The sequence below is a fragment of the Uloborus diversus genome, unplaced genomic scaffold (genome assembly GCF_026930045.1).
Source record: "Uloborus diversus isolate 005 unplaced genomic scaffold, Udiv.v.3.1 scaffold_388, whole genome shotgun sequence".
In the NCBI taxonomy this organism is placed as follows: Eukaryota; Metazoa; Arthropoda; class Arachnida; order Araneae; family Uloboridae; genus Uloborus; species Uloborus diversus.
Window position 1 is genome coordinate 110,261 of NW_026558558.1, and position 25,601 is coordinate 135,861.

Genomic DNA, 25,601 nt, shown 5'->3' on the forward strand with positions numbered 1-25,601 from the left:
TGACTTCTAAGTAATACTAAAATGAAATCAAATAAGTAAGATCAAAATAAAAATAAACAACAATCCTTCAAGTTGAGTTTTTTCTGATCAGAATAATTCTGAAGTATTTAATTAGACACTTAATCAAGGTGATTAATTCTTCATTATACTTCATCAGTGGATCAATTCTTCAAACACATTATACTTTTAATTATGCTATCAGTATATATTTTCATATACTTTCTAATTGTGTTTTATTTGGAATGTATGAAATATCAGGTTTAGTGAAACAGCTCAACTTATTCATTTTTAGTTTAATATGCACATGGTGTTTGCTTTCTTCTTAGTGTTACCATTACTTAAAATTTCATTTTAGTTTCAACAAGAAGTCTGTTTGCAATGGAGGAAATAGCTCAAAATAAGAGAAAAAATGCTGCAGAGCGTCAGAAATTATGGAGGCAAAGGCACAAAAATGAAAAAGAATATTTGAAGATGAGAAAGAAGCAAAACAAAACATATTATGATAAAGTGAAAGGATTGATATCAGAATCTGAAAAGGCTTTGGCAAGAGAAAAGGCGAAGCTTAGGAAAAGAAAAAGTAGAGAATTAGCAAAAGTCAGACATGGTAATGAAACAAGGAAATCTTTAACTCCGCAAGCTTTAGGGAGAATGATGAAGCGTATAGAAAAGAAACTTCCAAGATCTCCTACTAAGAAGCTTTCTGTCATTACAAATTTAGCTCAAAAATCTGGTGTAATTCTAAAAACCACCCCAGTTCCTAATGCTAATGTTTGTTTAACTAGCACAGCGCATAAATTAGTAACCGATTTTTATCTTCGAGATGATATAAGTAGAGTTGATCCTTCAGCTAAAGCTGCATTAGTACGGCGTAAGAAGAATCAAAACAATGCCATAAATCCTAGGCGGTATTTATTATTCACAATAAGGGAAGCTTTCCAAATATTTAAAGACACATTTCCTGACATTAAGATTGGGAAATCATCATTTGCAGCAATGAGACCTAGTTTTGTAAAACCGTATAGAGGTATTCCCCAGAACATCTGTATTTGTCGATACCATGAAAATTTCGAAGAAATTTACAAAGCAATAGCAGAGGTATTACCCACCTTTAATGTAGGATCACCTAAGGATTCAATAGATTTTATTTGTTGTGATACATCTTCATTTGAGTGTATGAACTCTGAATGTGTGATTTGCGAAGATAATATAAAAATACTTTTCGTAGAAGTAGATATCCAAAATGAAGAACAGTGTATTAGTTATTTTCAGTGGAAAAGCATTGCTGGACGTTTTGAGAAGATAAAAGTAACTGAAACCATCATTAATGCTTTACATGATTTGAGAAAGCAATTGTACCCTTTTCTGCTTCATTTATTCACTCAATCCTCAACTCAGGCATATTTTCAGTATGCAAAGAGCAACACAAATACTGAAAGTATTGTGTTGCAAGTAGATTTTGCAGAAAACTATACCTGCCTTTATCAAGATGAGATCCAGTCTGCACACTGGTCAAATCCACAAGTTACTGTTTTGACAGCAGTCATATGGTGTGAAAGTGGCCAAGTGAAATCGTATGCTATTGTTTCTGATAACATAACACATGATAGATTTTCTGTAAATGCATTTCTTCGCAAAATTTTAGAAGACCACCTTAAAGGAAACGCATCTGTAAAAAATGTAAGCATTTTTTCTGATGGTTGTGCAGCACAATTCAAACAAAAATACAATTTTTCTAACATGTCTTTGATTAAATCAGATTACAATTTGAACAAACTTAGTTGGACATTCTTTTCAATAGCGCATGGAAAAGGAGCTGTTGATGGAATTGGTGCTGTTGTTAAAAGATACGTTTGGGGTGAAGTACGTGCTAAAAAAGGAATTGTAAGAAATGCTGCAGACTTCACAAAAATCGTTGATGGAAAAACAAAAGTCAATGTTATCCACATTTCAAACGAAGAAATCGAAACAGCCAAAGAACGTGTGTCACCTCAATGGGAAAAAGTAAAAAGTGTGAAAGGCACGTAAAAAATACATTTTGTTGAAGCAAGGCGCGATGCAATCCACTACAAGCCCTATCCGCAACATCACTCATTCATAAAATATAGATTTAATACCGAAAACATTGATGAAAAAAGTGACAATACTGATGATGACAGTGAGGTTTTACTTAGCTCAGAAGCAAAGAATGAGAAGCTGCAATGTGGTCAATGGGTATCTTTAACAGATGATGGTGCATGTTTTTATGGCATGATAACTGCTGTTATGAATGAAGAATACCAGGTTAAGTGTTTGGTCCCAACAAAAATAAAAGGAGTTTTCAAGTTTGAGCCTGATGAGCACAGTATTTGGTACAAAAAAAACCAAATTATAGCTAACGCTGATGCTCCCACCTTAATCAACTCTCGAGGATTTTATAGAATATAATTGTTTTATTATTTATTAAATTTTCCATGCCTTAAAATGTAATAAATGTTTAAAAGTTCTATTATATGAAAATAAATGTATCAAAGTATCAATTTAGTGTCTTAAAAGTGTATCAAATGTTACATTTGTCCAGAAATACTATTTTGGACAAATTGTCACAAGAGTAACATCACAAGAGTAACACTCTGTTTTTTACAAAAGCAAGTGCAATATGTTAACTTGTAATCAGATAAGTTTTTGGCTACTATCCTTTTCAAGAGCAATAATACCTTTGGTAAATCTCTGAATTTCAATCTATTATTCCTGTACAATTCACAGGACTTGTAGCTCAAACTTAAAATTTGAAATTTGCCTTTTCCATTGGTCACAAGAGTAACAAATGTTTAATCTTCTCCCAAGGGAAGCAAAATTTCTTAAATTATAATTCAAATATGTTTTTTTAAGCAAAACACACATAACTTTCTGAAATAATCCTGAATTTTAACCTAAATGTATAATGTGACATAATAATTGGAAATAACCACACAAATTTTCTCTGATGGTCACAAGAGTAACGGTGGACGTACCCATTTACTACTCTGCTTCTATATGTACGTTTAAACTATGATTTTTGTATATATTTATCCAAGAACATCCTTCATCACACTTATTTTTCCCTGTTTCACGTTCACGTATCTACTAGTTACTAACGCAGAACTATTAATGCGAATTCCATAAAGTTGAGCTAAGCTAAACCAACGCTGTTTGATACAAACAATGTAACTACCAGATGTCAAGACGCAAATCTAAATACGAATTTTTTTCCCCCAGGTTTTCCCCAAGAAAAAAAATTTTTCTCCAAAGAATTTCCCTCAAAACCAATTTCCCCAGAGAGCACCAGATTTCCTCAAAATGGGGAAATTTCCCCCAATCTGGCAACACTGCCCCGCAAACACACCCTTTTTATACTTTAAAACTTGGCGACAGTGGTGGCCACTAAGTTTTTCGGGTCTAGTGGCCACTGGCCAGTTGGAAAATTTCTGAGGCCTAACCTTTACAAGGGACAAGTGTATTTTACGAAAACTTAAAATAAAGAATACTGCTGCAGATTATTTTCAAATGTCCAATTTAGTGTCACAGACTGACTAGAAAGTTTCTGCTACTGGGCTTTTGGTTTACATTTTGAAATTTTACAAGAAGATTTTATTTTTTTTTAATTCAGAAAAATAGGACCCTGTGAAAAATCCTGGGCAGACAGACCCCTGACCGCGCATGAGATGCCAAGTGGCTTGATTTTTAGAAATAAATTATAAATTAAATGGGAAATGTTAATGAGACATTTCATAGCTTGATTAATTTAACTGTTTGAATTTGTTTCATAGGCATGGATGTCGCGATCTGTTCAGGATGTCATAAAAACATAGAAGAGGAAGAATGTGTCCAAGCTTGTGATAAAGACTGGCATAGTTCTTGCTTTAAGTAAGTTACCATTTTGTTCTCAAGTTTTGAAAACTTGTAATGTTTAATTTTTTTTAGTTGATTCATAAATTTAAATTTAGCTAAATGAATCATATAGTGAAGCACTGTTTTGACCTTTCACTTCTCTTCATACATTTTCATCATTTATAAGGTTTTTTCATGCAGTCACTTCAGAAGGATGCTTCACTGTATGTTATTTCTTGAAGGTGTTTTTTTCTTCCATAATACTTTATCATACTTCATAAGGGATCATTTTGAAGGGTTTTTTTTTTTTTTCACCTTTATTGACAAAAAATAAACAATTTGTATTCCCTACCAAAAAAAAATACACTGAAAAAAATTGATTTGAATCTTCCTTGCTAAGTTATGTTTAAACCTCAAAATATCTTCTTCCATCTAACCATTTTGCCATTGAACTCTTAAAATTGTAGCCGATTATGCCACTTGGAAATGAAATGAAGAAGTGAAGTTGACCCTAAAAAGATGTTGAGGTAGGAAAATAAAGTAAAAACATGTTGAGCTATTTTGCAAAAAAGCGAAACCATGTTCTTCACATGAAAGCTCATATCTTTTATTAAAAATAATAATTTTTAAGAGTCATGAACAAAATGTTTTGTTTTTCAGTACATTGTGTTAAAAATACATGAAAAAGGCAACAGTTCATCAATGTGTATTACCAAAAATAGAAAAGCAGTTTTCAAAATATATTGCATAAATTATTTCAAGTAGTATTGATTTGCAGACAAAGCTCGAAAAATTCTGTCAATTCATCTTATTTTAGGAAAATATTAAATTTATGTGTTTTAAAATACCATTTTGGGTATTAAAACCAATACCATGATAATTAAAGAGAAATTTGTAAACAAAACTTATAATTTTGTAATTTCCCAAGTAGTACAGGTTACACTGACTTTGCTTTTAAAGTGTTAAGTTATTTTACTAATCATCTCTTTAATTCTGCTTTCTTTTTATTAATGCTTACTTGCTAGCTGCTTTCAGCAATCAACTGGTTCCTTTTTTATGCTTGTAGTTTCAATTATGCCGTCCTTTATAAATGAAAATTAGCTCTCGCCACATGGCGATTAAAGTTGCAAAAGTGGAATAACCATATTTGACTGTTTCTTTTCTTCCTCTAGATGTTCGATATGTCATCAGCAAGTCAATGGAACATTTTTTGAAAAAGATGGTCTTGTATTTTGTGAAAAAGATTATTGGAATGAATTTGGAGAACAATGCCACAGTTGCCAACACATTATGTCTGGTCCTGTAATGGTAATATTAATTTTTATCTTCAACACATTTCTAAAAACTTTCATATTTTCACCCAAATCTTTTTAAGCTTTTAATGAAAACTATTTGTGGACTATCCTCGAGATTACTTGTATCCAAATTGTTGCTTTGTATTTTGTATATCAGAAGACATTTTTAATAATTAACCAGAATAAGAAATCCTTTAAAAAAAAGCGACTGGTCCTATGGATGAGTAAGCATAAAGATATACTGATCTGCACATGGTATAAATAAACTCGGTGGCATAAGAGCCCATAAAGGCCCAAGGTCTACTATGCCTGCTCAGTTTTCGTAATCGAGGGCTCTTGATTGCAAAGGCAAATGTTCCGTTCAGGTGGTCAGCTGAATAGACAACCCCCAGTGTTTAGCTTCCAAGCACTCTTGGTACTTATTTTACTGACCCACTGAGTCGACCAGGAAACAGAGCCAGATCTGTGGCATGGAATTACCACTGAACTTCGACCCAATGACCATCCACTATGAAATACCTTAAAATTGAAAATTAGAAGGCAAAAAATCAAGTTAACACATCTTGTGGGGCAGTAATCCACATATAACAATGTAAACGTTTTAGTATTTAAAAAAAAATTAACAAATTCCAAAATATATTTTCAAAAAAATAGAAATAATAATTTATTGTTATTTGTATTATACTAAAATCCATTCTTGCTGCATGCAGATTGAAATGAGATCAAATGTAAACAAACCTAGAGTGTTTGTGATCCAGAAATTTTGGGTTGCCTTTTCAGTAAATTTTGGGCTGACAACACATTTTAAAAATAAAAAGTTATTTTTAAAAGTAACTTTTAAAATGTTTGTTATCAATGATTTTAATGTTTTTTGTGTGCATATTTGAAGAGTTGTTATGAGCGGGGGGGGGGGAGGGGGTCGAGCTTTTTCATACTTTCAGATAGTTTTACACTTTCAGATAATCTTCATAATATTTTACTTGAGTCCAAAGGGTGTTAGTGTTTGGCAACTGCTGTTGTGTTTTGAATAAATAAGATTTTTTACTCTGCATGTGGGAAGAATTCCTTGCGTTTATGAGATTGTTCTTCTTGATTCTCTCCTTCTTGTTTGTCTTATGTAATATGACCAGTTCATATCATTCTCGTTATGTGTATAGTTTTGAAGCACTTGTAGAATGTCTTACGTTTAAATTCTTTTCGAAATTACAATAAAAATTCTTTGTGGCTTACTAGACCAATGATTTTTTTATTTCCTGTTGAACTAGATTTAATGCTATTGCGTTAAATTTAAAAGCTTACACGTGTTTTTGGGACTGAATAAAAAGAATATTTCTTCAAAACTTTTTCTCATGTGCTCATTTCTATAACTGTGTAACTCTGCTTTAAATTATTTCATAAGATGAACTTTGGTTCCAACCAACAAATGCATGCAAAATTTGCATTTATATGTGTCAGCTATGAAATGGCCTAAAACTGGAAAGTAAGGAAAGTAGGAAGCAAAAACAAGTCAACACATCCTGTGAGACATACAAGCTACATATACAGACCAGTGATGCTCTCATCAATTTCTCCCATTAATCCATCATGCACACTACGTGTATGCGATCATATTTGCCCCGAAAAAGAAATAAGGTTACTTGTGGGGAAAATGTTGATAACATAAATATGTTATTTTTGCTTTTGGAAAATTTTAAAATGTGGTGATAGAACCTGAACTATAAATGAATATTTTTGAAGCTTGAGGGAGTACGCTATACGTCTAAAACATGTTTGACAGTGTACGGCATACATGGAGTATAATACCCTATGGGAACACCCCTGATACAGACATGTATGATCTCAAAAATGATATGATCCTGATATTAACTTTCCAATTTTAATCAGGTTTTGCAACTATTAGTCATGGCCATCACACTCGGGTTACTTACCATTAGCTTATAATAAATCTAAATTGAGAAGAGGTAGAAAATGTTAAAAAGCTAATTTTTTATCGAGTTTGAATATCAGTTTACAAGTGTGCTTTAAATCAAACATAAAAGTGCGCTGATTTTCAGCAGAGTGCTTTTGCAGCAGTTTACTTTCGCAGAACCAATTGTGCATTCGTTTTTTATCTGCCTTTGACAAAGGTATACAGTCGGAAAGGTATTAAATTTTATATGCGAATTGAGTCGCAAATTCTGAGTCTAATAGATATTGATGGTATATTTTTAATTAATGTGCTAATCTACTATTTATAAAATGAAAAAAAATAATAATGCCCTCCTTTTTTTCTGCAGCACCTTTTTTTAAAGTAAGTTTAAAGAAAGTAGTTCAAAAAAAAAATCTTTACTATAATTGTTAGGCTCCTTTTCAAGTTCAAAGGACCAACCTTTTCCATTTTGCTCCTAAAAAGTTTTTAAAGTTATTGTACTTTTTACTTTAAAATTCATTCCTTATATATTTCTTTTCAGGTCGCTGGGGATCACAAATTTCATCCTGAATGCTTTAAATGTGATAATTGCAATAACTATATTGGTGATGGAGAATCATTTGCATTGGTGGAAAGATCAAGGCTTTATTGGTATATTTATTTTTTATCTAAAAAACCATTAGCAGTCTTAAACATTTGCTTCTTACTGTACTTTTGTGCTTTACTTCTAAATTTATTTTACGTTAACTGATTCATTTTAATCCCTTCCCTGTAGAATATATTTTTAAAAAATGCCATTTCAATCTTTTACTTTCTCTCTCTCTCTCTCTCTTTAAGCTTGTTCATAGCAGAAATATTTGTTGGCGCCCTCCTTTTTCATTGTTGTCAAATGTTCCCTTTCAATGCATTGTGCAGTCTCTCTTGGTGTGAATCAAATTTTATCGAAAGATAGTTCAAAATATTGTTTTTCTTGAGTAAAAATGAGAAATATCAATTGCTGCACTCACTTGTGATTGTTGAAATGGGAATCTTGGTGAAGCTGAGGATTTTATTCAAGCAAAGTGGCATCCAAGTTCGGTATGAAACATTTTCGCTTCCGTTCTCACTTTTGGGATAGCCATACTCTTCTGTTGGATTACTGATATTGGAGCATAAAAGAGGAAAAGCATTTTTCATTATTGTCTGATTCCGATATTGGGACCATAATGTATATTGACTGAAATTGGAGAAAAGTTGCAAAATAACAAAAATTCCGTGAAATTGTGGAACTCTTCATTGAAAACATAAAAACAAGAATCATTTTCTATTAGAAAAATGGTGAATTACATGTTATGCACAGGACAAGAGTTTGGGCTTGACAGAATTGAAACACAGATTTCTTTCTTGCCCAAACTCGGGTCTGGCATATCAAAATTGACACATTCCTGTTGTTCTAAATTCAAACTTCACTGGCAAGGAGCTAACAGTATGTGATTATGTCTTAAAAACTGGAAAAAAAGCAATTAGTAGCTTAGTCAGTTCCAATCTGATGTATTCAACTTTTCCACTAGTTACTGACTGTATATCAAATAGTTGTTCACTTTACCTTTTAGTAAAGAATTATATGCTACTAGGGGGCTATCGCCCCCTGCTCGCTAACGCTCGCCAACCCCCGGAACTGCTTGCGCAGTTGCTTCGGATCGCTTCGCGATCCGAGCTCGCTACGCTCGCTCACCGGTCACCAAATATTGGTCTAGCTTTATCTGTATTAAAAAAAGGTAGTTTTTTCTTTTCTTAATATGAATATCATAACACTTATGATTTTCATGCATTTAAAAGGAAACTATTACTTTGACATGCAACTCGTGCATTGGATTATTATAAAGCAAAAGTTTGCAATTCCATTATCTTTTGAGAAAAGTATGCAAAGGAACATTTTTGTACTAAAATTACAAACATAATATAATCTTTCTTTCCTACATTTACTGAATGCAAAAAAAATTGCAGTGAAAAAAAAATCCTACAATGTTAACACGTCACTAATTATACTATGTTCAGTGTCAAAATATGTGTATATATAGGTTTTAAAATGTCTAACAGTTGCAAAGAGCAAGCAACTTCTGAAATTCTGTGAAAGCAGTGATTTAGTGAAAAAATTGTTAGAATGAGTGTTTTAAGAGTCAAGAAACCAAATCCAGTGGCACAACAGCTTATGAGGGCCAAGGCCTACTGTACCCATCTCACTCCTTCTGACCAAGGGCTCTGGGGTGCTAGGCAGATGTTCCAGTTAAGGTCAGCCTAACGCGGAACCCCCAGGGTTCCCAATCATACTTGGTACTTATTTTATTGACCCACTGGCGGAATGAACAGCTGAATCAATCATGCCCAACCCGGAGATTAAACCCGGACCTGCAGTGTATAAGGGCTACCACTGAGCCTCTGGGCTTCAGAGCACTTGAATATAATTTACGAAGAAGAGAGCAGTGGGCTACGGAGTCTTTAGATGAAAGATCTGAACGCAGATTGGTCAGAAATGCTGCCGATACGCTAAGGGGCACAAATTTACACCGTCTTCAAATCGGGAGAATTTTGCAAGTGTTTCCGAATACATTTACGGACTAATCATGCACTTTACTGGAGAAAAAGGGTTGGCCTAAGACTAATAATTATAAAACTGGAGAAAAATATTATTGTAGCAACAAAAAAAAAATTTAATGATTATTATATAACACTAATATTTGTCATACCTCAGATACCATTTATTTCATTTGATAGCAATATGCCTTTTAAATTCAAACGTAAACAATTTCCTGTTAGATTAGCCTTCCTAATGACTATAAATAACGCAGAGGGTCAAAATGATTTTGTGAAACATACTAACAGTAAAATCAGGTTTCCCGATTCAATTTGTTGCTTTACTTTGCCACTGTGACTCAGTTCTTAACATCAATGCCATTGCAAAAGTATGTGAAATGTTTCGCTCTTCAGGTCTTCACAATTCAATTTGTTGCTTTACTTTGTCATTGTTGTTCAGTTCTTAACTTCAATGCATTGCAAAACTAAGTGACATGTTTTGCAATGAGAATTGTCCAATAAATTCATTTAGTCTATGTGGAATAACATAATACAGTGAAGCACGGTTTATATGTTTCTCTTCTATTCGTTTTTTAAATTGTCCCTGGAGGGTCTAATATACATTTTCTTTACCAATGATACATTTTTTCATTTGTACGCTTTATTCATAGTCCATTCAAAAACGTATAAGCAGTGCTTCACTGTATATAAAAAAATGTGGTTGGAAAAAAAAAATTCAGTATTTACAGGTTGCAGTTAGTTAAGCTTGACCACGAAAAGAAGGCGGATGACCTTGAAGGGAAACATTTGTAATAGGTAGAATCTTCCAGAAAGCACCAAATAGTAAGAAGCATGGTCTCGCTAATCCTATCTATTCCAAAATAATAACAAACAACCTATTATAAATGATGTTTTTGCATTAAGGTCATCCACCTTCTTTTCGTGGTAAGCTGTAGCAGGGCTGTGGAGTCCGACAGATTTTATGGGAAAGGAGTTGAAGGTTTAAAATTTCAAGAGACGGAGTCAGTAATTTTCTCTCAAAATTCGCAGCTCTCCTAATATTTCAGGAGTCACAGCCGGAGTGAGACTATTTTTGTGTAAAGGAGTCGTAGTCTCTAAAAATCCTGTAGTCGGAGTGGGACATTTTTCCTCCGACTCTGCAGCCCTCGTAAGTAGGGAACTTTATTTTTTGTAAGCACTATGGTTAAGGGAAAAACCTTTCGACATCAACATTAACTTTGCAAAGGATTTTTAAAAAAAAGAAGAAACTCATAATACCTCTCTGCATACATGATAGAAAATTTCTGTGTTTTCAGATACTATGACTCTTGAATGATGCCTTACATATGACACGTCTGTGACTGAAAAGTGGTTTTGTCAAATCTAAAAAAATTTTATCAAAAGTTTGACTCTGTATTATTTATAGTTATTAGGAAAGCTAATCTAACAGGAACTTGTTCACGTTTGAATTTAAAAGGCACGTTACTATCGGATAAAATAAGTAGTATTCGAGGATAAGTATCAGTGTTATTATTAGCATTTTTTTTAAATAAAATAATATTTTTATCCAGTTTCAATACTATCACTGTCATTTCAACTCTTTTCTCCAGTAAAGTGCATGATTATACCGGAAATATGTTTGAAAACACTTACAGAACTCACTGGATTTGCAATTCGCGGTTCACGGCGTGCGTTTGCCCGCCTAATCCTATCGGCAGCATTTCTTACCGATCAGCGTTTAAATCTTTCATTTAAATACTCCCAAGCACACTGCTCTTTTCTTTGTTAATTATATTCAAGTGATCGAAAACACTCATTCAAAAACCAAAATTCTAACGCTAGACATCTAACGCTAGCAGCGAGTCTGCAGCACTTGTAAACAACGATCGTAAACAAAGCGAATGGTTGCCAAGGGAGAGAAAGAAATAACGGCTCGTTTTGCGCCACACATAAGCGTTTTATATATATAGATTAAGATCATGTGAAAACAACTCATGGTCTCTTGGCATAATTTACCACTTTAGTCACTTTCCTCCATAAAAAGGTCTACCGACAATACACTCAAACCTGTTTTTGTGCAGTGGATAGGAACCACATTTAAAAAATTGCATTAAAAATTTTTTTTTGAAACTTCATGAGTAGTAGGGTGGCCCAAAAAAAGGATATTTTCGAGAAGCAACTTCTAATAGCAAAAAAAAGTTATGTATTGCCATCCCAAACATGGGAAAAATAATTAAAAAAATTAATATTTATGTCTTCAGGTCGCGCATTAGCAGCAAAGTTTGAAAAAAAGATAAAAAATGGTCAATTTTCAAATACTTTTATGAAAATCCAAATGTCCAAAATTTTTGCTCTAATCCCATTTAAATACTTCCTTTTAATAGTCTTTTAATATATCTTTGGAAATATTTACATTTCTTTACAGTTTTTAATTTGCGCAAAAGCCGTGAAAGTACCTGAAATCAACCAAAAATCGAAGTTTTTTGCTTATTTTGTATATTGCAGTATTTTTTCTTTTAGATCCTAGTTATGTATTTTTTTACAGTAAATGTGCACTGTACAGCTCTTTGCTAGAACTGCAATTAAATTGTGTTGCATTAACAACCCAGAACCCACTCCAATTTGGTGGTTGCACCTTGTGTTACACCCTGCAATCCGACAAGAAGAGTGGACTTATTGACAAGAATTGTATACATTTGTAAAGTAACTTTCTTAATAACTATATGATTTTAAACAAGTTTCTACGTTTCGATCAAGGTGTGAAGTTGGACTTGCGACTCACTTTGGTACTGATGTTTGTAAAATATAAAGGTTTTCATAAATCCATCTCTTCCATCTAATACCTCAAATGAATTTCTGCAGATTCACTGAACAGTTCTACAATCCATCCCACTGCCCGTGCGTGATATGGGAATTTTGAGAAAGCATATGTTTTTAAGAATACATGTATAGTTTCTAGAAATAATAAAATATCCTAGTTTTTCTCATCATCACTAAGCGGAGGATGTAAACACATTGACCTGTCAACTGCTGTAGTTCGAATCTTCAAATCTTAATATTGATGGAAGAAATTCTCTTTTAGCTTTTGAAGTGTTTCTTGATTGGTAGTTTTTTGCATTATATGATACCCTACTGTAATCCAACTCCTTTATATTTCACATTTAGTACATTGCCATGCCCAATAACAATTTCTCAAAAATAACAAAGTAAGCATTTCATTTAATTACTGGATCCACGATGCTTGGAAGATTATTACACACCTGATTTGTGGCTTCTGTAACTTTAAATAAGTGTACAGGTCCATGTTTCATGGAAGTTTGTTCTTTTCTTTAAAATTTTAATTATGTCAAACCATAGAAACATAATTTTCAAAGATATTAGTTACGAGTGCCTTCATTCCACTAGTAGTTTAGTTTAAATATTATACAGCCACAGCACTCCGTTAGTACACGTTAACGAAAACTAATGACTACAACGTCTTCGTTTTTGTAGGAGCGAGATCAAAGTCACATTTTCCTACCTGTATTGCAATAGCAATATCCATCAAATACTTTTCCTTGTTTTTTAAGTCAGTTTCCAAAAATTTGATTTCTTCCGACCGAGTTTTTTCGAAGTTAATAATATTTAATTTTACAAAAACAGTTGATACTTTACCCATAAATCAATAAATGTTCCTCTTTTACACTCCGGCTGTGGAATGGGTTATTAAACTGATAAGTGAGTCAGTAGGTAGGGTGTTTTTTGGGATGAGACAAGGTATGGATTAATGTAAAAACCTTTATGCTCGCGATCCTCAGTGCAAAATTAAATCACAAGTCCAACTTCAAACCTTGATCGAAACTTAGAAACTTGTTTAAAACGAAATTGTTGTGATTATTGTAAGTTACTTTACAAATGTATGAGTCCTGTCAATAACCATTCTTCTTCGGAACTGAAGGTGGAACACCAAGTGCAACCACCGAATTGGGGTTGGTTCTGGGTTTTTAATGCAACATATTTTAATTGCCATTCTAGCAAAGAGCTGTATAGTGCACATTTACAGTTAAAAATATATACAACTGGCATTTAATAAAAGAAATACTGCAATATACAAAATAAGCTAAAAACATTGATTTTTGGTTGATTTCACATAACTTTGCGGCTTATGCGCGAACTTAAAACTGTAAAGGAATGTAAATATTTCAGAGATATATTAAAAGACTATTAAAAGGAAGCATTTGAATGGGATTAGAACAAAAAATTTTAACATTTGGATTTTTATAAAAATATTTGAAAATTGAACATTTTTTACCTTTTTTTCAAACTTTGCTGCCAATGCGCGATCTGAAGACATAAATATTTGTTTTTAATTATTTTTCCCACGTTTAGGATGGCAATACACAACTTTTTTTTTTTTTGCTATTAGAAATTGCTTACCAAAAAATTCCTTTTTTCGGCCCACCTAATGAGTAGCTATAAAACCAGTTTTTGTTACAGTTTTAAAATATTTTTTTATGCGGTGAATAGGGACTGCATAAAAAAATTCTCACATAGACAACAACTTACCAAATAACTAGGAATTTCTTCTTTAAAGGAAGTCGAAAGTAATGATAATTTTGCCGCAAAGTCGGGCACTTAAAGATACTACCTAGCCACTCATTTTATAAATACTTTCATCAATTGAGTCCCAGTCTGACTGAAATTTTCTTATACCGCACACAAAAAATATCGCTCAAAAACAGACTGCACAAAAACAGGTTTGGGTGTTCTTCGAAAGATATTAGTAGTCTTTCTTGTACAGCATAGTTTAACATTAAGGTTGACTTACCATGTTCTCATAAAGCTAAATAATGGTTGTTACAGAGTTAATAGGCTCCTGCATATGAACTTTGTTACATTCCTGAATTAGTTTTTTTAGGAAGAAAGAGGTATTATAAACCCTTCAAACTTAGTACTTACTATCTCCTTCAACAATCCTGACTTATAGAGTTAAAAGTAAAATCCTTCTGGATCATGCAAATTTTCATTTTCAAATATTTACTCCCAATTTGCTGAAATGTTTAGCAAGCATGAATAGACAATGTGATTTACTACAGAGTACTTTACATTTACTTTAGAACATTTCTATAGAAATTTTGTGGATTTTGCCAGAAATCATTGTTTATGCTAGTTATGCTTTTAGACTTTATTTAAATTGTTGAAAATGTTTTAGCATAAATAAAATCAGGAAAGTATCTTTAAAAAAAAAGAAAGGAAAGAAGCAAATTTGGTAATAAAATAAGAAAATAGCATTTTTTACTTTGTTTACTTAACTAAAATTAATCGTGGAAAAACTCTGAATTTGCTTCTGTAACATTTGATGAAAACTTCTGAAATTTTCTTCCAAATATCCCTGATACCTGCGTCCACTTATATTTGCTATGGATTTAAAAGTTGGCTCTGGAAACTTTTCTCACTGGTTGATGTATTTTTCTATGATTATTTTTTCCTTCTATATTGTTGTTATTTTCTCTTCATATGTTTGTGATTGACCCATTTTATGCACGTTTGTTAAAAATAAGTTAAATATGATGATTAAACAAGGTACAGTTTAAAAAAAAAATTTCAACAATTAGTTTGACAGTTTATTTTAAAAAATATGATAAAATATATAAATATAATGTTTGCATTTAAATTATTCGTGAAAAAGTACTGATATCAAATGTGACTAGTGTCAAAAGTTTTTTTAAAGTTTTTAATTACCATGAAATTTTGCGGCATTGTAATGGTAAAATGAATGATGCTTTTATCACAAAACTTGGGCTGGTTACAATAGTGTCACAGTAATGGATATAAAAGTTTTTGATACAATAAAGATAGCTTTACTGAAGTATTAAGAGAATGAACATTTTATTTCTCTTGTAAACTTCTGTGTGAGTCCATTAAATCACATACTCGTTGATACCCGAAGTGAACCAATTGGTCTGATTGAATCAACATGTTGCAAATAATGTATTCAGGATTTGTACGGGTCATGGAAATCCTGGAAAGTCATGGAAAATTAATATTTTTATTAAAAGTCAGGAAAATTTATTTAATGTCATGGAAAAATTTGTTAGCAGGAAGAAGTAACAGTAGCTAAAAGACAGTTAAAAACTTAGAATGATTTATAAGTATTGCTTGTAAAAGGTATTGATACTGGAAAATAAAATTGAATGATCCCAAAAATACATCTGAGTTTTGGAATCCTGTTGCATCCACTTCTGTAACAGCCACCCGCCTTTTTTATTGTAATATGATTTTACTAGTTAGGACATCACTAATTTTGAATTCACCATTATTTTCAGCACTGCTTATGTTTTATATTCTGTAATGGTGGAATTACATGTTTTTCAATTTTGCCTCACCCACTCAAAATGTAATTCAATTGCATCTGAGTTCATTTCAACCACTCGTAAAAAAAAACTCAGTATAAAATTTATCAGAGCTTATCTTAATTTGTTGAAAGCTTTAGAAAATCAATACTTTAGTCAGGGGATAGAACATTAAAATAGGAGAATTCTAATACTCTAAAACAGTGTTGCCCAACATATGGCTCGCAAAACTGATTCATATGGCCAACTGAAATATCTGGTTTAGATGAATGAATTTACTAAAAAACGTTCTTTACTTTAGAGAACGAAAATACTGTCAAGTTACATGGATAGTTAGATGCACTGCTGACACCTAAAGGCCATATTTTTATAAAGTAAATTTATTATTCAAAACTTCAATGACTCATGCAAACTTTGATCTATTTATTACTGTTCTGCCTTATTTATTAGACATTTAAGCATTAATAAATTGCATTTTCTACATTTTTACTTCACTTAAATTTATATGTTAAAGACAAATAAGAACAGTTTATAATTAGTTTCTATGGTGTGCACTGACATTTTTTCAAGCTCAAGTAAGGGCTTTGATCAGGTAGTGGCATTCACTTAAAAGTTTGACTAAATGCTTATTTCCGAAAATGGGAAAGTTTGGCATTAAATAGTATTACTCTCTTTGTGTAACAAGGTGATGAAAGTTTTTATGAAGTCATGAAAAAGTCATGGAATTTTTCATCCAAATAGAGTATGAACCCTGTGTTTTTTTTTTTAATGTATGCTAACAAACATATTGTCTAATTATTTCAGTGCAGCTTGCTATAAAGAACAAATGGCTCCTTTGTCCCAAAGATTGCCTTTTACAAACGAACCTCATAGTATAAAACTTGTTGAAATTCCTGCCCATTCCGAAACTTCAAATAAAAAAGTGAAAATTTCAGTTGGTTGCTGTCAGAACCAAAAAATAGAACGTGGGTTCCATGAACTTCATATCTCAGAGTAAGTGCAGTTTTGAAATGTCAGTATGTTTATAAAAACTAATACTAATTAATAAAGATGGTTTTAAAGTCTACTTGGAAAAACCCTAAAGTGATATTATACTATGCTTGTTAACATCCTACTTATGAAATGATTTGATGAAAGCTTTTATTTCTAACCTTAGTGTTTAAGAAATGGGATGTTAATCTAAAAATTAATGTATAAAAACAGAAATAAATATTTAAGTTAAAGACGTCCAAGCAAAACTGTAAATGTTCTTATGACTGTAAACTTGATTATTATTGTCAGTTTTGTATGTACAGATGAATGACAAAAAAAAATACAAACACCTATGAAATAATATAGAACCTTTATTAATGAGAAGTTGGACCATCCATTAATTTAATTACAGGTTATATGCAACTTCTAAAGTTCTATTTTAACTGTCCTACTACCGTGTTTGAATGCTATTAAATATCTCAACTATTTATTGCCACCAAAAATTTCTCATTTAGGTACATTGTAGAAGTAACATATTTAGTCTTTCAATAAATGGTTATGATCGGAAGTAATATCCATAGTATTTTGATTTAGAAGGTAAATACTGAAATAAATTTCTGAAAATATGTTCCATGTTGTTCATATAGATAACAGGTTTTTCTAATACTCTTTGAAGATGTGTGTGCATGCAGGGGAAAATAGAGGCTAACATTTTATAGGGGGTACATACTAAAGTATATAGAGTTTTTGTGGTGGAAAAGGGTTATTTTTATAATAGTGGGAAAAGGAATCACCAACTTAAACAAAAAAATTAGGCTGATCGTATTTAAAGTGTTTCCGCAAAACTCCAGAACGTCTCAATGTTTGGTGCCTACGTAGAACTCAAAGAGAAAAAGTTTGACTTACCCCAGTGTAGTAATCAAATAAACAACCACAATTTTTTTCACGTCACACACATGAAGATTTATTTGCCGACCACCATCATTTACACAATGAACACTAAGATCCTAGGAAGCTCCCCTGGAGTAATCAAAACTTTGCAGAACATGGAGTGGATTAAATAAGACATAAAAGTGTAAAAAAACAAGGTAGGTTAAGGTCTAAGTCCAGTCTATTGAAGGGATTCAGGTTGTCAAAGCAGAGGAATGAGCATCACACATTGGGAAACAAAAAAAAACGGCGTGGCCTGTTGTTGCAGCTAAAAGAATTCATCCTTGTGGCATTAGCGAGGAAGATGATGTTGTACCAACATGGAGCTGGTGCCGATACCTTGACTATGAACATGATAATTTCCTTTACTCACAAAGAAAATGGCGCAGTGGGAGTCAGAACTAGATTCGATGTCGCCCGCACATACTGCTTATATTTTCATGGCCTCACCAGATACAGATACCTCTCCGGTCCATTTTGATCGTAAACGAGGGTTGAAAATGTAAAAAAGCATGATTAATTTTCCTCAGTGCAGGATCAAAGCTACATCAACGTGGGCGTGACCATCTTTCTTTTTTTTTGACATCTTGGCTAAGTAATGGGTTGAAGTATTAACGAACTCGTCATTTTTTACATTAAACAGGGCTACATAGCTCCTGTATGATTATTTTTTTATTCACAGCACTTAGCAAGCAGATGCATCGAGATTCATCATCCACTTCCACATTTCGTACGACCCTTTTCAAGTCTGGCGTACAAGCTCCTCAAGAAAAAACCGGTTTCACATGTCACCGCTAGCACCAGACTACTCACGAAATTTTTTTGAAACATCCCAGCGAAAACCCCACGTGGTCGCGTGAAAACCAGATATTCATACACGGCGTCACTTAGCGCAGCCAAAGGGAACGCGGGAAAATGACATCACGAAATCGTGACCATGCCTACAGCCAATGAGCGAAAAAGGCAGGAGAACAACATGTTGCGGGAAGAAGGTGGCAAAACATGGCCGCCAGAAACTCTGAAAAGACGCCATTAAATTACAGAAAATCCAAAAATGCGAACATAGGAAATAAAAACACAAATCGATGAAAATGTATGTGATTACTAGATCACAGTTTTGACTGCAAACAGGAATGTGCCAGCTGCACCAAACTACTCAAAAGTGGTGAGATTTACGCAGTGGAAAAATGAAACAGAGCAGAAATTTAAAAGCATTAAGTTTTATTTGTAAATTCGAACTTTAAAATCATGTTCAATATGAGCTTCATGCACAAACATGTTACTTAAATGGTCAACTCGCCATTATAACTAAAGACACAAGCTTTTATAAGAAAAGAAAATGATAGCTCTGCAGCAAAACGTGTGTGGCGTCACACAGACGAATCGGCAAGAAAACGTCATTGCCGATTCGTCTCCCGCATTTGCATGAGAAAACTTCGGAAACAAATTAAAATCTCAGCAAACGACCCCCTTTTCTCATACAAATGCAGAAAAAATACTATTTTTCTATTACTAAATTAAAAAATACTTCATTTTAACAAAATATAACTCATTACCATTTGCCAAAACAATTCATTAAATTTATACAATAAATTCAACTTGAATGAACAATTATCACACTTAAACTAGAAAATTTCAAAAAAAAAAACCATTTAAATTTTCACTAATTAGCAATATTCAATCATCAAAATACTGCGATTAAAGTTCATAAAATAAACAGTCATCTCACTTGAAAATAGCTGAAAGAAAAACGCAACAAAATACTTCAAGTTCGACTTTAATGTTCAAAGTCAACCTTTTTTTTCTTTACGGTTCAATTCCAATTTGAATCACAACACACAAAAAAAAAAAAATTACTTCCGAAAAATGCTTGAACAAAAGTTCTCTAAACTAACTTTTAACACTGACTTAGTGAACAAATCAGCTTTGTTTTCCTTACTAGAAACAAACTTCAACTCGAATATTTCATCTGCCACTAATTTTCCCACGAAATCATACTTCATATCAGTGTGCTTTGTGTGGTTATTCTCTATCGGTGATCTTGAAAAATTTATAGCAGACATGTTGTCGCAAAATAAATTGCACCCTTTTAAATCGAATTCTAAATTTTCATCACTTAAGACGTTCTTTAACCACACTGTTTCTTTGGCAGCTTCGCACAGGGCGACGAACTCTGATTCCATTGTAGAAAGGCTTACGCATTTTTACTTGCAAGTCCTCCATATTACCGGCACATTATCCAGATACAGGATCAGACCTCCAATAGACACACGATCGTCTCTGTTTACTGCAAAGTCAGCATCTGAAAAACACTTAATTTCTAATTTGTTAATATTGGACAAGCATAATTTGTACGATCTTGTACACTGTAAATAACCTAATAATTTTAACATTTCCTCCCAGTGTTTCAGTCTGGGGTTTTCGTGAAATTGTGATAGAATGTTCACCGCAAACGCGATGTCTGGGTGTGTTTTGTTTGAGATGAACGATAAACATCTTTGTTTGTCAATAAAAAGTCCCAAATTGACAAGAATAAGATACGTGAAATTTGTTTTCCATTTTCTAATTAATGAAAGGAACATTTATTTCAAATATTTACTGAAAAGATAAATAATAAATTAAAAAGAACTGAAATCAGTCACATTTTTTTCATGAAGTTTTTGGACACAATGTGTAATAATATATTTGCATGATACTTGACATCTATTCATCTTGTATACAACTATCAAATTATGATCACATACGTGATGTAATAGTGTATAATATTAACAGTTTATACAAGATCATAATCCTCTCTTTGTATCCATCCATGTGTACAATGTACATGACAATATTGTTTGATCTTCTGCTTGTTTTCAATTTTTGAATTTATATGATACTGCAAAATATTATAATTTATCTTAATGTATATACTTTCTACATCTTCCTTAGTGTTGTCCTTAATAAAGATTTGATGTCACTGCATATAGGAGATAGAATTTTGGAAGTCAATGGAACACCTTTGCAAAATCATTCCTTGGAAGAAGTAAGTTACACTTTACCCTTTTTGGTTGAGAGTGACCTTCCTTATGAAGTGCATGGTCTCTTTATATTCGCCATTATGCCCATGCAATGTTACTGCACATAGTAATGCTATGACTTCATGTTAAAGCAGGATGGCGACAGATCAGAGAGATGAAAGAAAAATCAGGGAAGTTATAGAGGGGAATCAGGGAAATATCAGAGAATTTTTTTTAAATAACAAAAATTCAGGGAAAATTGATTAAATGAAGGGAAAAAAATTTTTTTGCAAAATTCAATACCCTAATTCCCTATGCATTTTCCACCAATTATCTGTTAAAAAAAAGTAAAATTAATGAGTGTGATCATGCACTGCCACATTTTTGCATCTTTTTTTCTCAATGTCAAAGTCTTCAATTTTAACTTTTTAAGAACAGGATGAACTTCCTAAAATTGCTTCTGTGTCTGTAAAGTTGTTTATTTTACGTAGCTTAAATTTTTCTTTCACGTGTTCAATGCTATGTAAAATAAACAACCCTACAGACAAAGAGGAAACCGTCATTAATGCCTTAGCTCCCTTGCCTTTACTCATTGTCTTGAAGTAATTAGCATACTGTACTCACAGTTTCAAGAAGAAATCTTTGCTTTTTAAATTAATATTGATAAAAGCTTAAAAGTTATTGCTTCTTCGCGTTTTTAATTTAATTGCTAAAACAGAATGTAAAATCAAAATCAACTTTGTTTCTTGCCATTGTATTATTAGCTGATTCCGCATGAGATTATACAAACTTTTTTTTTCCAGACTTTAAAAAAAATTTATTTTAAATGCAAGTTATATCCATATATACTTTGAAATTAATTGTTTTTTGTATTTCAATGTTTGTTACAAAAGTAATCTAAGATTTTTTATCAACAAATAATGAAATCACTTGAAATTGATTTACCTTGTGTACATATGTAAATATTTTTGTTATTTTTAAATAGTTAAAATACTGTATTCATTCATTAAAACCAAAGTTCTTGATTAGAGAATAGCTCAATATGACTGGTTGTTAAAGGGTTTCAATTTGTTTTTTGCATACGTATGTCTATTATTTACTTAAGTAAATCTACATTACTTCTATACTTTCACTATTACTTGTTATTCTTGCAGCAATAATTATACTGCTTGAAAATTTAGTTTAAAAATTATTTCCATATAAACTTTATAGTTTTATCATGATTAGATATGCCTTTAAGAGTGATTTTAATAATTTACTAGAATTCTTATGCTAACTGGTTACTCTAAATAAAGAGTATTTGTTTTAGAATTCCTATAATATTTCCCTGTGGATAATTTTAATGTACTATTTTTACTAAAAAAAGGAACAGCTTTCCAAAATATATTTTTAATTAACAATTTAAAACGTTTTAAACACTGCATTTTATTAAATATGCAATGATTTTCAAGTAGGGCAAAGAAAGGAAACCATTATCATTGGTAACCTAAATCAGGGAAATTTGGTGAACTTAATCAGGGAAAAGTCGGGGAACTTTTTTTTACAGTTCCTGTCGTCACCTTGTAAAGGGTAGTGTCAAAATATATTCAAGCTTGCTTCATGAAAGAATAATATTTTAGTGTTTGTTTTTAATTCCTTTTACAAAAAAGGAAGTATTGTACTCGCGAAAAAATTTTCGCTCAAAAATCAACCTTAATTTCCATTTTGCTCACCCTTGAATAAATGTTGATTTTTTTTTTTTTTTTCTCGACTCGACCACACGTGGATAAGTGCCTAAGAATGTATAGACACGCGAAATATCCATCTTGATGATTCCTAAGTTAATTGCAAGTTTTCTTGTCACGTCTGTATGTACGTATGTATGCCACATAACTCAAGAATGGTATGTCCTAGAAAGATGAAATTTGGTACGTAGACTCCTAGTGGGATCTAGTTGTGCATCTCTCCTTTTGGTTGCATTCAGGTGTTTCTAAAAGGGTCTTTTGCCCCTTTTTGGGGGGAAATCATTATTAATTTTGATGTAAGCTCAAGTAGTGTTATAATTTGGCGTATACTTGGCGATATATTGGCAGTCTTTTGGTCGCCAACTTGGCAACAAATTTGGTGGATTTTTTTTTTTAATCTAATTTTAATTTGGCCACTATTGGTGATATTTAGAGAGTAAACTATTGAATCACATTAAAATTGCCAATAATGGGAAATGTCATTAAATTGGAGTAAAAGGAAGTCATGTGATGCACACATCAGATCGCTTCTTTTACGGTCTTATGTTTCATTCAGTATTTTGAAGACTAAAATTTGTATCATAATGTAGTTTCAAAGTTATACTTATTTTTATATTAACTTTGGCAGTAGTGGAGGAGACCAAGGTTAGTTATCGTAAAAAAGTTTAATAATTTTTCTTGAAATAACTAAGAGTATTTTTATGAAATGCGCTATAAAATATACTCTAACTATTGTAAATCCATAATGTATTTTTTAGAAAAAGATTTCATCACAATAATTCCATCTAGGAAAAGATGTCTACATTCCTGTAGTTTGTAACAACTTGTCTCACAATAGGGCATGTTGGAACACAAACCAGGGTAAATTGTTACATCAACTATCTCAACTAATAATGATAGGCTTTACATTTATAATGAAGATTTGTTTTCATTTTGTTATTTTTATAAACAGTCATTTAAGCAGTATAGTGAAAGCTATTTGTTCAAAGCTGTATACTGCATATGTTTTCTCTCATATTTTTAATCTAAATTATATTTTATTGTAAGTTGTTTCAATAACAACTTGCCCCATGAAAATGATAAGAGCTTTTGGCATATGTATTCATCTGATTCCATGTGAATGGTATAATCAAGTTTTTTAAAGTTTTAAATGTGTAATTGCTTACTTGAAGTCTAAGCTTTTATGTGTTACAAAAGGTATTGCAATTTCTTTAGGGGTTTAGGCACATGTAATAAAATACAATTTATAAGAAAAATCTCTAATGAAAACAAAATGAAAATTTTCAAACATGCCATTTCTGCTACCTGCTACCTATTGACAAGAATGGCAGCTGTCACCTAGCATTAGAAAAGAGTTTTCCTGCCATGGTTTATTTTGCATTTGAATGTAACAACTAGCTTTGATAGTCACTATAATTATAGAATTGTAGCGTTAGAGAAAAAATATAGGAACAAAAAGCATTACTACTAAGGGATGCGATGAAACTTTGTAAAAAGATTTGAAATATATCTAGCTTGTACCATGTTTTTCAATACCTTTTCTTTTTCTATTTTTTGATGTTTTTTTTCTCCATTTTTATGTTGTGTCTAAATATATTTTCTCATCTAAATACTAAAGTTAATCTGTATGAATTGTTATTGTAACTTTTATTGAGAATTCACTCTAAATTAGCTAACTTAATTTGTGCCTTGAGAATAGCTAGTTAATCATAGAGAATTTCTGTGTCAGACGACTTCACTTAGCTCTTTTGTTTGGCTGCTCTTTTTATTTTCTTTTCGTTAAACAAAAACATATTTCTTTGTAAACCTTGTTTTGTTAGTAAATTTGGCTAAAACTGCTGGAGATGTGTTTGTACAACTTCTCATACCTGATAAAAGAGAAAGTTTTGTGTGACTGCAAAAAATGTGAAGTGAAATGTTCTTTAGTACACAAACCTATAATAAACTCATTCTAGAAGATCATATATACAGCTTTACAGGTATTTTAAGCACTAATGTTTGGTTCTGTAACTTTAATACTTTTATAAAGTAGCATTAACTCTTATAATAAAACAAAATCTTGAAATGTTTATTTCATTAATCCATTTACTTATTTATTTTTAATTTCAGATCAAAAAATTGATACATACCCGTGATAAACCAGTTCAATTAACAGTTGAGCATGAGCCTGCAGTTTTAATACGCTCACGTTCTATGAATTTTTCTTCCGAGGCTTCACAGTTCCTAACTAAGAGTGTCCCTATGTGTTCCTTATCTCACAAACCAACTGAACAAAAACTCCGTAGGTCATCATCTCTTCCACGCTCAGTTTTAAAGTAAGATTTGTCTTTTCATACAGTACGCCAACTTTACTTTTCTGTTCTAGTTTTTCTCATAAATGTGTTATATAAAAACTTCTCTTGTGAAAATTGTTACAAAACTGTAGAAGGCCCTTTATGCAGTGTCTCTCTATGTTACAAAATTGATTATGCCATGTAACACATACAAAACAATTATGCCATGTTACAAAACTGTAGAAGGTCTTTTATACAGTGTCTCTCTATATTACAAAATTGATGTATGTCATCATGTCTCTCATAATTCCAAGAATATTTTTAAATCTTGTTCTCTATGATCAATATAGTCTTAACATCGTTTTTTATATATATACAGTCGACATTCGTTATAACGACCCCTTGTGTTCTGACAAAATCGGTCATTATAATGCAAATGTACAAGATAGTTTATATTTAGATGTATTTTAAAAAGATGAGAATCGCTTCAGCAACTTATGCTTCATTTCAAAAGAATGTGAAGAAACTAACAAAATTGGAAATAATTGTGGTTGTAAAATAAAAAATACTAAAATTAACTTATCATAACTTTAAAGCAATGCAATTAACGACAAAATACGCTGAAAATAACGGACAGAAATCAGTTATCTTTTTAATTTAAAAATAATTATTTACTTCAGATTTGTTTGAAAAATATTATTTTTTACCATTAGTATTTAAATATTGTTGATTTCTATTATCTCTTTTTTTTTTCTTTTTTTTTTTAAC

At 31.9% G+C, this 25,601-nt stretch overlaps 1 protein-coding gene across 1 annotated transcript in view; it reads left to right on the forward strand.

Annotated features, from left to right (window-relative positions):
* Positions 1–3,787: 3,787 nt before the first annotated feature.
* Positions 3,788–25,601, forward strand: part of LOC129233408 (LIM domain kinase 1-like) — a 33,981-nt gene continuing 12,167 nt past the window's right edge. The window contains exons 1-6 of the mRNA XM_054867437.1: positions 3,788–3,882; positions 5,019–5,154; positions 7,592–7,701; positions 16,740–16,928; positions 20,769–20,862; positions 24,670–24,875. Coding sequence (XP_054723412.1) covers positions 3,788–3,882; positions 5,019–5,154; positions 7,592–7,701; positions 16,740–16,928; positions 20,769–20,862; positions 24,670–24,875 — 830 coding nt within the window. The remainder of the gene's footprint in view (positions 3,883–5,018; positions 5,155–7,591; positions 7,702–16,739; positions 16,929–20,768; positions 20,863–24,669; positions 24,876–25,601) is intronic.